The sequence below is a fragment of the Podarcis bocagei genome (assembly GCF_964188305.1).
Source record: "Podarcis bocagei genome assembly, chromosome: 3".
Classification (NCBI taxonomy): Eukaryota; Metazoa; Chordata; class Lepidosauria; order Squamata; family Lacertidae; genus Podarcis; species Podarcis bocagei.
Genome location: NC_138127.1, coordinates 83,096,528 through 83,110,023, shown reverse-complemented (window position 1 = coordinate 83,110,023; position 13,496 = coordinate 83,096,528). Strand labels below are relative to the sequence as shown.

The 13,496-nt window shown below is 42.5% G+C and overlaps 1 protein-coding gene across 2 annotated transcripts in view; it reads left to right on the top strand.

The window, feature by feature from the left end:
- The first annotated feature begins 7,417 nt into the window (after positions 1 to 7,417).
- Positions 7,418 to 13,496, top strand: part of KCNK2 (potassium two pore domain channel subfamily K member 2) — a 132,776-nt gene continuing 126,697 nt past the window's right edge. Inside the window, exon 1 of one of the 2 annotated variants that reach the window (XM_081186076.1) lies at positions 7,418 to 7,513. In XM_081186076.1, coding sequence (XP_081042202.1) covers positions 7,480 to 7,513 — 34 coding nt within the window. In that variant the 5' untranslated portion in view covers positions 7,418 to 7,479. The remainder of the gene's footprint in view (positions 7,514 to 13,496) is intronic. The other variant, XM_081186077.1, reaches the window with a different exon arrangement.

Sequence of the window (13,496 nt, the reverse complement as noted above, 5' to 3'; positions counted from 1 at the left end):
CGCCACCCGACCAAACTCCAGGATAAGTTCCAAAACTCTTTTTGTGCTAGATTCTGGCTCCTGTAATGTCAAGACTAAGTCATCTGCGAAAGCTTTCAGTTTGTATTGTTTCGCTCCGACCACTATACCTTGCACCAACTGGTCCTCCCTAATCATATTCAGCAATACCTCCAGAACAGAAATAAATAACAGAGGGGATAGAGGGCACCCCTGTCGTGTCCCTTTTTCAATTCGAAGTTCCTCCGATACCACATTGTTCACTATCAGTTTAGCTTTTTGTTCTGCATAAATTGCTTCTAATCCATTTTCAAACCCCCGTCCCACTCCCATCCCTTTCAAGTTCTTCTTCATAAACATCCAAGAAATGTTGTCAAATGCTTTCTCCGCATCAATAAAGATTAAAGCAGCCCTTGTGTTTCTAATTCGCAACAGCTCCAATATATCAATAATGTTCCTGGTATTGTCCGACATATGTCTACCAGGGAGAAAGCCTGCTTGGTCCTTGTGAATTACTTCATTTAATACATTTTTAAGTCTACTTGCTAAAATGTCTGCAAAAATTTTGTAATCCACATTCAGGAGTGAGATGGGACGGTAGTTCTTAAGCTGAGTCTTTTCCCTTTCTGACTTAGGAATCAATGTGATAAATGCTTCTTTCCACGTTTCCGGTGCCTTCCTCCCCTCCATGATCTGGTTACAAACCTCCAACAACGGTTGTATCAAGAAATCCTTCAAAGTTTTGTAATATTTGGAGGTGAGTCCGTCCGGGCCTGGAGATTTGCCCAGCTGCATGTTTTGGATGGCACCTTCAATTTCCTGTTGAGTTATTTTGCTGTTAAGGATTGATCTTTTATCTTGGCTTATTTTAGGTAGTCCATTTGTTTCCAGAAATTGGTCCATTTCCGATTCTTTCTGAGGCCCCTGTGCGTAGAGCTCTTTGAAATATCTGTGGAAACACTTTCTTATTTCTTCTGGTTTCTGAACTATTTTTCCTTGAATCTCCAAATTTGTAACCGTATTTAACTTTTGTCTTTTTTTCAATTGCCAAGCCAGCAACTTTCCACATTTATTTGCTGATTCAAACGATCTCTGCTTCATTTGTTTGATTTTCCACTCAATCTCTTGATTGATCAGTTTCGAATATTGTGCTTGATGAAATTTGATCTCTCTTAGCACCTCTTTTGACTTTGGTTTAATTCTCAGCTTTTTCTCTCCTTCACTTATTTTCTCTAAAATTTTTTCTTTTTTTCCATTCCAATATTTTCTTTTTATCGAATTCTGTTGAATCAGAAACCCTCTCATTACAGCTTTACTTGCGTCCCAGATTGTTCTTTTCTCCACCGTAGTGTTCAAATTTATTTCAAAGTAGTCCTTTAATGTTTTTTGGGCCTTCTTCACAATCTCTTGATCTCTTAACAAGGTGTCATTCATTCTCCATCTGAAGGATCCAGTTGGAAAAAGTCTCAGTTCCATTTTTAAGGCATTATGGTCGGAGCAGGTTTTTGGGCAGATTTCCACTTTTCTCGTTTTCGGAGCCAGCCCTCTAGATATCCAAATTTGGTCGATTCGTGTCCATGACAAGTGGGCCTCAGAATAGAAGGTTCCTTCTTTACCCAAGGGGTTCCTTGTCCTCCAGATGTCAATCAAGTCCATATTGTCTGTCATTTCAAAAAAGGTTTTAGGGAGTCTGCCGTCTGTTGTCAAGTTTTGATTTTGGGATTTGTCCATATTTGTAGACACCACCCCATTCATATCTCCCATCACAATAATATTAGCATAGTCCAAATAGTCCATCATTGTCTCATGCAGCTTCTTGTAGAATTCTGATTTTCCATCATTTGGCGCATAAACTCCTAGTATCAAAATCTTTTCCCCTTGTGTTTGGATTTCAATTGCGAGAATTCTTCCATGATCATCTTTGAATAAAAATTTTGGCGACAGGTTCTCCTTTGCATAAATTACAACACCTCTTTTTTTAACTTTGTCTGATGAGATGAATTCTTGACCAAGTCTTTTGTTGATTAATACTTTCCTGTGGAGCCTAGTCACATGTGTTTCTTGCAGACATATTACATCCAATTGTTCTTTTTTTAGGATATGAAATATCCTTCTCCTTTTTTCCGGAGAATTCCCGCCATTTATGTTCCAACTAAGTAGCTGCAGAGACATCCTGTTTTATTTAAAATGTTCTTAAGATGGGGTGTCTTCCTTTTTCTCAGATCCCGAGGGTGTAGGCGTTGGCCCACTTCCGGGCAGTATTGGTGCTGGTAAGCCTGGAAGCCAATCCGCTCCTTTTTGGAGATCTTCTCCGTGGTCGTGAAGGAACTTTTGGTTATCTTCAGGTGTTCTTATTTTAACCTTCCTTTCTTTGTAGGTGAAGGATAATCCCTGTGGAAACTCCCACCTATAGGGAATTGCGTTGTGTCTCAGCAATTTTGCTAATTCTGTATAGGTGGCTCTAAGGTCCAGCAGTTGCCTCGGGATATCTCTGTAGATTTCCACCCTTTTGTCTTGTATTTCAATTGCTTTTTTGAAATGAAGGCCTAGGATCTTGTCTCTCTCTTCCTTTGTTCTTAAAATTATCAAACAGTCTCTGGATCTGTCTTTCCTTACCAGTCTTCCCAGTCTATATGCCGAGACTATCCTGAAATCTGTATCTTCCTTTAAACCCCAGAACTTCGAGAATTCCTGTGTTAAGTATCCAATCAAGTCTCCTTGCTCGAGTTCCGGGATGCCTCTCAATTTGATGTTGCTCTCGCGGTTTTTCAGTTCCACCATTGACAGATAGACTTGTTGTTCACCCACCTGTTTGTGCAGGGGCCTAACTTCTCCTTTTATTTCTTCAACCTCTTTTTGTAGAACTCCCACTTTCTGGATTGCTTCTCCAGCTAATTCCCGATTTTCCGCTGTTGCTCCTTGCAATTTCTCTATGGCTTGCGTGTGCTGGGAAACTTGGTCAGTCAATTTTTGAATCGAGGAAGTTGCTTTATCTATCTTCACAGACTGGTCGTCCACCTTCTGGTTTAGACTTGATAATTGCTCCAATATTTGTTTTAATAGTGTATCTGACCCACCTGCTGCCATATCTTCCTCAGTGGACTTCTCAGTTGTTTCCCCTTGTTCTCTATGGGTCACCAGTACAGCTGGAACCGACGAACGGCGTCCTTGGGTCAACGTTGTTTGTACAAATTGTCTTCTTTCCTTTTCTTTTTCCTTAGCCTCTTTAGTTTCCTTTGCTTTAGATGCTCTTGTTCTCCCTGCACCACTCATTACACATCTGTCAATGTTCAAGGTCAAATTGTCTGTTGTTCCATGGGAAAGGCAAATTCAGAAGTAAACAACCAGTGAGATGGAATTCAAAACAAAAGTCAGTTCCCAGGATTTTATAATCCGAAAGCCCTGTAGGGGGAGTACCACCAGGTTTCAAAGACAAAGAAGGAAGTAATCCGCCATTAAAGTTCCAAATTGTTTCAAAGCAGTAGATTCATTAGTCCAAAAGTCCCTTCATAAACTCAAAGTTTCCCAAAGCACCTTTTATAGATCAACAAAGTTTCATGAAATGTGCTTGTAACAGTATCCCATTCAGCCTTTTCTGCTCAAATATAACAGTTACGTTTCAGCAAAGTTTGCCCTCAGCTGGTTTAAATGGTCAATCAAAGCCATTCCCAGGATGTGTCCGCTGTTGCATGCTTCTAGGACCCACAGGTTATACCATAGATCTGTACAAATATGGGAAGGGATCATAGTGCTGATGTGTTGTTTTTTAATGCACTCCCAGTTCATTGTCATGTGCATTTTTTATTCTTGGGAAATCCGCCAACCTTTTCCCAACCTTTCAGATCTTATGTATGACTACAGAGAGACTTATAGAGCAGTTAAATATGTCTTCCCACAGCTCAGCAAGATGTAAGTTGAAGAAATCCCCCCTTTCCTGCGCTCTTGAGGGGAAAAGAACAAGGAAATCTCCCTCACTCATGTTGGGTCTCTGAGAGGCTTAGAAAGCAGTAAGACCTCTCATTGCTTGCAGGCTTCTTCATAGCTCAGAGCTGCAGGGTTAAGCTCGTACCTTCTTTCCCTTTTCTAGCATCCAAATGATTTAAACAAAAATACTGCTGCACCTGTGCTTCTGTACAATGAAGTAGCTTCAGGGCTGGCCCAGGAAAGTTTGCTGCCTGAGGCAAAGGACAAGATACATACTCCCCCAGTTCCTTGTGCAGAAGTCAACCAGATGGGCAGCTGAACTTTCCTTAAAAACTGAATACAGGACACTTCAGAGGTTTCAGGTAGATGTCCTCCAGCATCCCAGCATCTTCTGCCTGGGACAGACGTTTCCCTTTGCCTAATGATAGAGCTGTTCTTGTGTTGTAGTAGTAGTAACAACATACAATCCAGAGTGGCTGCAAATGGAATGGGGACGTGTAATTGTGAAGGGCGTGCAATGGCAGAAATGCAAGCCAGGTTAATCAATAGAGTTCAGTCCATCCACATGTGCTGCTATTCCATTCAAGTTCAGAAAAATCTCTGCAAACCAGGCCTTTTAAAACAACAACAACTGCGGGAGAGCAACGATGACAATTCTGGAATGCAATACAGTGGTACCTCGGGTTACATACGCTTCAGGTTACAGATTCTGCTAACCCAGAAATATTACCTCGGGTTAAGAACTTTGCTTCAGGATGAGAACAGAAATCGTGTTCCAGCGGCGCAGCAGCAGCAGGAGGCCCCATTAGCTAAAGTGGTGCTTCAGGTTAAGAACAGTTTCAGGTTAAGAGTGGACCTCCGGAACAAATTAAGTACTTAACACGAGGTACCACTGTAGTTTGATACTATCTAGAATTTTGGAAATCGATGGGTGAATTCATGATGTGAGTATGGGCCGGGGGAGGGGGGTTCAACAATTTAGCAAGCATATTTATTTAGGTAGGCAGTTATGTTAGAGAGGCATAAACTTTTTTTAAAGGCATCCCCCAGTGGTACCTTGGGTTACATACCCTTCAGGTTACAGACTCCGCTAACCCAGAATTAGTACCTCGGGTTAAGAACTTTGCTTCAGGATGAGAACAGAAATTGTGCTCTGGTGGCGCAGCGGCAGCAGGAGGCCCCATTAGCTAAAGTGGTGCTTCAGGTTAAGAACAGTTTCAGGTTAAGAACAGACTCCAGAATGAATTAAGTTCTTAACCTGAGGTACCACTGTATCTCACAGTACTAAATAATGCAACCCTGCCTCCCGTCATAATGTCTACTTTGAAGGGACCACTTTTTGTGGATTAAGCCCTAGCTCCTACGATTTCTTAACAAAGAATTTCTATCTGTATGCTTGCAAATCAACTCCCTGTGGTGCCACTTTAACTCCCAAGCACCTTATTTCCTCATTGACTTCAGTGGGCTTAGAATTTCATGTATATTCTTCAACCTCTCTTAATTGGGATTTCCTGTCAATACCTAAAGCTACACCTTTTCTTCCCCCTTCAATCAGGCTAAAATATGCTTCTTAGTTCCTGTGGGTTTTCCCTGTTCTTTAAATGAAAACAAATGGATCCAGCTGCATAAATAGATTTCTACTTCAGCGAAGTCAAAAGCCAAAGCTGATATAGTTCTTCAGAGGCTGGCAACAGGAAAACTCAGAGGTGGACAGAAACCATTTGTGGGAGGCATTTCTTTTAGTAAAGTGGGAAAATGTGGATTTGGAAGTGTTGACAAATATATTTAAGCAGTTCCCCTCTCCCCCAACACAGGGATAAATTTGCAAAGATTAAAAAGGGGAGACTACAGAACTGCATCAAAGGTGGCAATTAAAGAAAAAAAAGAGATTTTCTTAACATTTTCATCTCTTTAGGAAAATACAATAAACTACTATCTAGAGCTCTGGGCTGAAGAATCACTAGTATGCATGTGATATGCAACCCAACCTCTCTTTTCTATCCTCTGAACCCATGGAAGCAGCAGTAAATCAGTCTGGTGCTTATTCAGGCATGAAGAGGGGCAGAAGTGGTTAGCCGGGCAGGGCGCTTAGCTGGCCTCCCACCACTGGTTTTGCAACAGCTAATTGGGAGGTGGAGGTGGCAGTGAGGTCAATGTGGTGCAAACACACTGGGAGAGCACTGGATTGGCTCACCCAGTGTGTTTGCACCACACTAACCTAAGCTGCAGTGATGCTAGTGACAGATCAGGTAAATTTCAAAAATGGGGAACAGCCATTGCTTCTTTATTCCAGAATCCTAGGTGTGTGATTACACACTGTTTTTGTTCACTTAAATAACTAACATAAATGGAAACCACTTTGGATAACACTTTGTTGAGCAAACTGAATAATCCCAGTGTATTATTTGAGGAGAGGTTTTGACTTTCTTAGTTTGGGTGTTGTATATTACAGGGAGACATACAACCAAACATACGGAGGAAAACTCTTCAGAACTATACAGCCAATCAGAGCATGTGTTACCTCAGTGAGGATCATGGCACTCTGCCTGGTTGCATTTCCAGCCAGCCCCCTCTTGGCTAGCTGACTTTAATATAATGTAATTAACCCTTAAGTTACAAACTAATTGATCCTAGCTGTTGAACTTCCAACAATGACTACAACATCAAATATAGTTTTTGTACTTTTTTGTTTCTTGTTTTCCCTTGTTCTCCCCCATCTCCCCCTGTGTTGTATAACACCTTGCCTGATGAGTTCTGGAGGCCTTGAAAGTTTGCCACCATTCTGTGTTGTTTGGATTGGTCTAGGAAAGGTAGTGCCTGATGGCGAGTTTTGGAATTTAAAACTAACGAGGCATTTCTATTTAAATAAAATGTCCAGATGCCTTTATTTGTGTGAAATAACAGGAGAGGAGCAGTTCTTCAGAGACACACACATCACATTGTGATTTCATTTAGTGACCACGGGATCTTAAAAATAAACTTTGGCCATGTAGATCTTGTTGTCCTTTAAAGAATGGAAAATATTATGTACTTCAAACCCCGCTGAGTCTCTAACAACTCTTTGGATACTATTACAGTAGCAGTGGCATTGCATTCAGCACAGGCACGCCTTATGCGTGAATAATGGTTGGGTAGGAAGTAAAAATAAATATTTTTTCTGATCAACTCATGCACAAGCTCTTCCCTTTTAATCTCCTCTGGAGGATTTCCTATTTGTGTTTTTCCCCATTGTCGTAAGGGACACTTATCAGAGGCACCTCCATGAGGAATATTTTGCAGTTAAATCAAGCATCCCTTGTAAAGTGCTGGAAGATGTAAATCATCATGCAAATGTGATAGATTTAACACCACTAATGGCTTATTGACTTGTGGGTGATCGCTTGATTGTTTAGGAAAGGAAATACAAGCACACAAAATTTGCATGCACTTAAGAATGAAACATGCTATTTGAAGGAAATGGCTCAAAGTGAATCACTTTTTGGAGGAATGGGAAGGAAATACAATACTACTTTATCCAAGGAAGGAAAAAAGCATGCTGATTTCTAATTACACCACCAAATGATGAACCTTCAAGCACGGTATCACTTCCATTGTAAGTATCCTTGCTACAAATCAAAATGCAATTATCACAACCATTGTGATGTGTTGGTGATTCAGAATGTCTGAACTCCAGAGTTGGGATTTTGAACTAGAATAAATAAAACCTACTTTGGAGTTACTGAACATTGATTGTTCCTATGTACCAGCCAATATTTAACCAACAACTCAATTTATTTTGTTTCTATTATTGTGATTTTCAGTTGACAAAAAATGCTACCTTAACTGATGCTGAACCTCATACAATGCATTTCTAAGCCTAGTTTCTCACAGCTAAGTTCTTCTGAGTTCTATGGGACTTCCTTGTGAGTAAATGTGTTTAGGACTGCAGCCGCTATTTGTTAAAAGTTGAAACATTTGTATGTCTAATTTTTGGAGCCTCTGGATATCATAATATGTAAATGCCAATGTATTAGACTAATTAATCCAAACTCATTATATGGAATGCATTTTTGTTCGTGTTTAGGGATACAATCACATGCCCTCTTATTTGGGAGTAAATCCTTTGAATTCAGTGGGACTTCCTTCCAGGTAGATATGCACAGGATTGTGTTGCACACCAAGTATGTACAGGATTTCAGCTGTAGTCTCCCTTCAGCCTCACCTGTCAGTAAAATACTTTATAGCAATGAATTTTATATCATTGTGTGAGGGTCATTTCATACCAACTTCTCTTTTGTCCCCCATATTTTATCAGAACTTTTTTGGGTACATAACATTCTTTGTCTTTGAAGTCACAGCCCACAATGGAATGTGTTAAGTTACTTACAACTAAAAGTCAATTGCTTGATATAAGTGCCCATTCAAAGAGATGAAATTTAAGCTAGACTAACTACATGCATCACAAACGTAGGATTTTAACTGTTGTAAACCACTCTGAGGGAAGTAGATGTATTGGAAGAGTGGAGTAAGAATTTCTGTTTAAAGAAAGTAAACAGCTGATTAAAACAGTGAGGCAAGTATGGGAAACTCAAAGCAATAGGAAGGCAATGTTCCATACTGGCACCCTTCCACGGCCTGATTTATCTTCTCCTTGATTATTTGGCAAATGTAGCAGAATGGACACCTGGTCAAACTAATCTTGACCTGGTGTTAGAAGCTTAGTATCCCAGTAAACCAAACAGTTCAACTGCAAGTTGCGTTAAAAATATTGTCATTGTTCTAGGACAGAATACAAACCAGAATTTTTCAGTTGTAGTGCTAGGATAATTTAAACAATAAAAATAAAAATCTCATCTTTGCCTTCTATACGTAAATAGTCACTGTATTTTGGTCACAGCAGAGTTCAACCAAGAGGTGGGTGGGACTACCATTGGCATATGCAAATAATAGTGGATTGGGCAATCATCCTGATGACACAATGGTGGAGAGGTAGTGCCTTGGATGAGGACGCGAAGAGGTGCATTGAGGAGTGTCATGAGCAGGGCAACAGTAAATCACACTGCATGAAGTTAGCTCTTTATTAAAGGAAACAAGGTCAGCTCAGGAGGCCAGGCCTAGTCAACACAGGAACTCATCCTGGCAGATCTTGTCCCCTATGAGGCAGTTGTGGGGACTGAAGTTCCCCATCTCCTCCTCCCTGGGTTCCTTTCCAAGTCATCGTGTCTGTCTTTGCTCCTCCCTCTTCACACCTCGTCTGTCTCTGGGAGACCAGAGGGGAGGGGAGCTGGTTGCAGCAGGAGCGGGAGACCCCTTGGCTTCTTCACCAGCCTGACTCATCTCTGCCTCTTGGCTCCCCTCCTCCCCAGCTTCCACTTCTGCCTCCGATTCTGGACTGCCCTCTGCCACAGCCCCTTTTTTGCTCACTAAACCCTGTTGCTCTTCCAAGACGTCTGTCCCACCACCCTGATTCTGAGCCTTCTTTCCTTGGGGGTTCTCTTGGGGGGTTTCCCAGCTAATGCCTCCCACCATTCCTCAGCATGCAGCCAGGCCATGACAGGGAGAGGGCTAGTCATGTTGAAATAGAAGGCACCTGCTGAATCTCTAATGGCAGAACATTCCACAGTACAGGGCTGATGAGACTAAAGCAGAACTTTCCAAACTTTTCATGTTGCTGACACACTTTTTAGACATGCATCATTTTGCAACATAGTAATTCAGTTTTAGGGATGCAGGTGGCGCTGTGGGTTAAACCACAGAGCCTAGGGCTTGCTGATTGGAAGGTCGCGGTTCGAATGCCCGCGACGGGGTGAGCTCCCCTTGCTCGGTCTCTGCTCCTGCCAACCTAGCAGTTCGAAAGCACGTCAAAGTGCAAGTAGATAAATAGGTACCGCTCCGGTGGGAAGGTAAACGGCGTTTCTGTGCGCTGCTCTGGTTCACCAGAAGCGGCTTAGTCATGCTGGTCACATGATCCGGAAGCTGTACGCCGGCTCCCTCGGCCAATAAAGCGAGATGAGAGCCGCAACCCCAGAGTCGGTCATGACTGGACCTAATGGTCAGGGGTCCCTTTACCTTTACCTAATTCAGTTTTACTAGCAAACTGGAGGTGAAACTAACCCCTTTCCAGCCTCGGGAGGAACGCAGGGAGCATTCACACCACACATCCACACACTGCAGCCAACACACTAACATGTCATGACACACAGTTTGGAAAGCTCTGTACTAAAGATTTAATTTCTAGTTGTTGTCAAATGAGACTTGCCAATTTGAAGAAACAGTGCAATCCTATACATTCCTACAGTGGGCATTACTGTCAGGTAAGTGGGTCCAGGAATGAATGGTGTGCATTGCGGCTTCTCTCAATGAATCCTGGAAGCTGTATTTTGTCAACAGTGCTAAGAATTCTGTTAGCTTGTTGTTATTCATCGGGGGGACCAGGCAGGCAGGAGAGGAAGGAAGGTAAAGTCACACCAACCTCTCCTCCTTGTTCAGTTTGGGCTCGGTAATGAGTGCCTTTGGGAAGACTGAAAGAAGGCGGAATCACACCCATGAATTCCCCCTTCAAAGCAGAATAAGTACATTTCCCTAGAAAATATAGCAGTCTGGCGTTTTCCCCCCTCCCCTCCACCAGAGTTCCCTGCCTTGACACTAGTTCTTTCTACTTTGAAGTTTGATCTTCCTGAGCACATCTGCAGAATCTGCAGTTTGCAATGAGGGGAGCTTGTTAACTCTTCCTTATCGAAAGTGTTTATCTCTGGGAGTAGAAGCAATACAGGGGAGGGTGCTTCTCCTGGTTCAACAGTTTTAAACCAAAACATCTGATTTGGCTTGTGCTTCAAGACAAGCTTATTGATACTCAATCCTTATCTCGGCACAGGTGCCCCCTTACAGAATGAAGTGACCACAGGTCTCTGAAAATATAGTGTGACATAAAAACAGAATTCCCTGTAGGGAATCCTTGAAATAGATGATTTCACGCTTTCTAGACTTCCTGAGGGGAAAGTAGCCTAAGAAGGCTACCTCTTTTCAAAATTTAGCATTAAAACACCCAAGACAGAGTTTTAATGAGAAATTTTTGAGAGGGGTAGCCCTGTTAATCTAAGGTGATAGTTTAAAGTGTCTTTGTTTTTAATGAGAAATGTGATTTTTAAAAAATATATAGGACTGAAGGGAGGGCTGACAATTTGGTACATGTGGAGGGGCATTTGCATATCCAAAACACACGACTTTCCCTAAATTTCCCCCTCAAACAGGGGTGTAGCATGGAGGGGCAGGGGCACCATAGCCCCGGCTGTACAATTTTGAGGGGGTGAAAACTACCCCCCCCGAATCCCCATACTGCCCTGCCTGTTGCTGGGGGTCTCTGGGCTCCGGAGCCTGGCCTGACCTTGCTGACGCAACCCCAGCCCCTTTGCTGAATGACTGCCTGGCTAGTGTTGGGGGGGATGCACCCACTAAGGGGCACATTGGCCAGCCGGGCTCCCCCTTGCGTGGGTGGGTGGGCAGGTGGTACAGTGTGACCCTGTGAACCCTCTGTGCCCTGCGCCTGCCCGGTGACGGCAAGAGCTGGGCTGGCACAGCAGGTTTTGTTCACCCTCCACACCCCGTCCTGCCACAGCTTCTGACACCGCTGCCTTCACAGAGCTACAATTACCAGCACCCATAACAGACTACAGTTCTTGGGCTTCTTGGGGGGAGGAGTCATGTGCTTTAAATGTGTGCTAGGTGTGCTTTAGATATATAGCAGATCTGCTCATAGAGATTGGGAATCTTTCCCTTTACAGCCCTGAGTGACTCACTGGGTGGGGCAGCAGAATTTAGGTCTGTGGTTTCCTATTTCCATCCCTAGCAATTCCTGAGAATGGTACACATAGGACCTTTTGGCATGATGAGCTACTTTTTCCCGGTATGCTACTTATAATAAGCATTCAGCAGACATTGGGAAAGTCCCCTTGTTGCTTCACTGCATCACCTAAAATCCTGGCATGGATAGCCTTGATGTGGGCAACTGCTTCACTGTGGATTCATTTTCTTATTTCATGCTCAGAAAGCCAAACATCTCAGTTCTGCAGGGTCCCAGGGTATCAGCTGAGATGCTTGTACTAAGAAAGGCTAGCACTTCCAAGTGAGCAAGCCAGCTAAATGGCTCCCTTGATCTGTGTCTTCAGACCACAGCTGCTTCTGGATTTTGTCTCTTTCTCACCCAATGCATATAAAAGATTGAGAAACCAGAGGGTTAATTGGGCTTACAGGTAAATGAAGGGTTTTTTATGCAATGTATATATCTAAATATAAGGTTAGCAGCATGACAATTGTTCAGAGAGCATCAATGTGAGTTTGAAGTAGACAGAGGAATCCAAGTTGGACAATATATTCAAAGAAAATATTAGCATAATTCACATATTATCTCTCAATTACCTTCTTGCTTTACCCATGCTGCATATGTGCTGAATATCAATAAAGGTAAAGGTAAAGGGACCCCTGACCATTAGGTCCAGTTGTGACCCACTCTGGGGTTGCGACACTCATCTCGCTTTATTGGCCGAGGAAGCCGGCGTACAGCTTCCGGGTCATGTGGCCAGCATGACTAAGCCACTACTGGCGAACCAGAGCAGTGCACAGAAACGCCGTTTACCTTCCTGCCACAGCGGTACTTATTTATCTACTTGCACTTGACGTGCTTTCGAACTGCTAGGTTGGCAGGAGCTGGGACTGAACAACAGGAGCTCACCCCGTCACAGGGATTCGAACCACCGACCTTCTGATCAGCAAGTCCTAGGCTCTGTGGTTTAATCCGCAGCGCCACCCGCGTCCCTTTGAATATCAATAGTCAGTGCTAATAGAAGCTCAGGAACCTGCATAAATTATACAAATTAATTCAAACGTAGAAGTCTTGAGTTGTTTATTTTGTATACAGTTATTCTGCATCTTTCAATCATAGGGTACAGATACAGATCTATGTAGGATACTGAAACCGCATGTTGTAACTACTGAAAATACTTCACACCTTCTGAGAGTTCAGCACCACCCAAACATGGTGGTGGAATTCAAGGATTCTGAATTTTGCATGTCCAGTATAGAGATTGTATCCTTAGATTTACCACTGTTCAAGATGGAGTAGAATTTTGATTCCATTCACATTTAAAGGCAAACCTACCTAATTGGTAATTTCTGAAACAACGTGTGATCCAAAACACAGCCATCATGCAGAATTCAAACTTTCACAAATTTTGCAATGCAAATCCCCAGTCAAGTAATGTGTACAAAAATTCATATACTAAAATGTGCATAAAAGTGTATATGTTAGTGAGTGAACATAGCATACAAAAATGTTTATATCAGGGGACATTGCTTTGCAAAACTATGTACATCGGGGACAAATGCATTCAAAAATGTGTATATTAGGAGAAATTTGTGCCAAAATGCCAATAAATGGCCATGAAGACTCTTTAAAAGAAAAATTGCAGACCAATGTGGAAACGTGGAGAACTGAATTTAAGATTGGGAAAATGAGAAACTGAAATCCATCCCTAGGCTCTACACTTTTCACATAGGGCATAGATTCAAAACTATGATCATGGCCTCACCTTTCAAGAGGG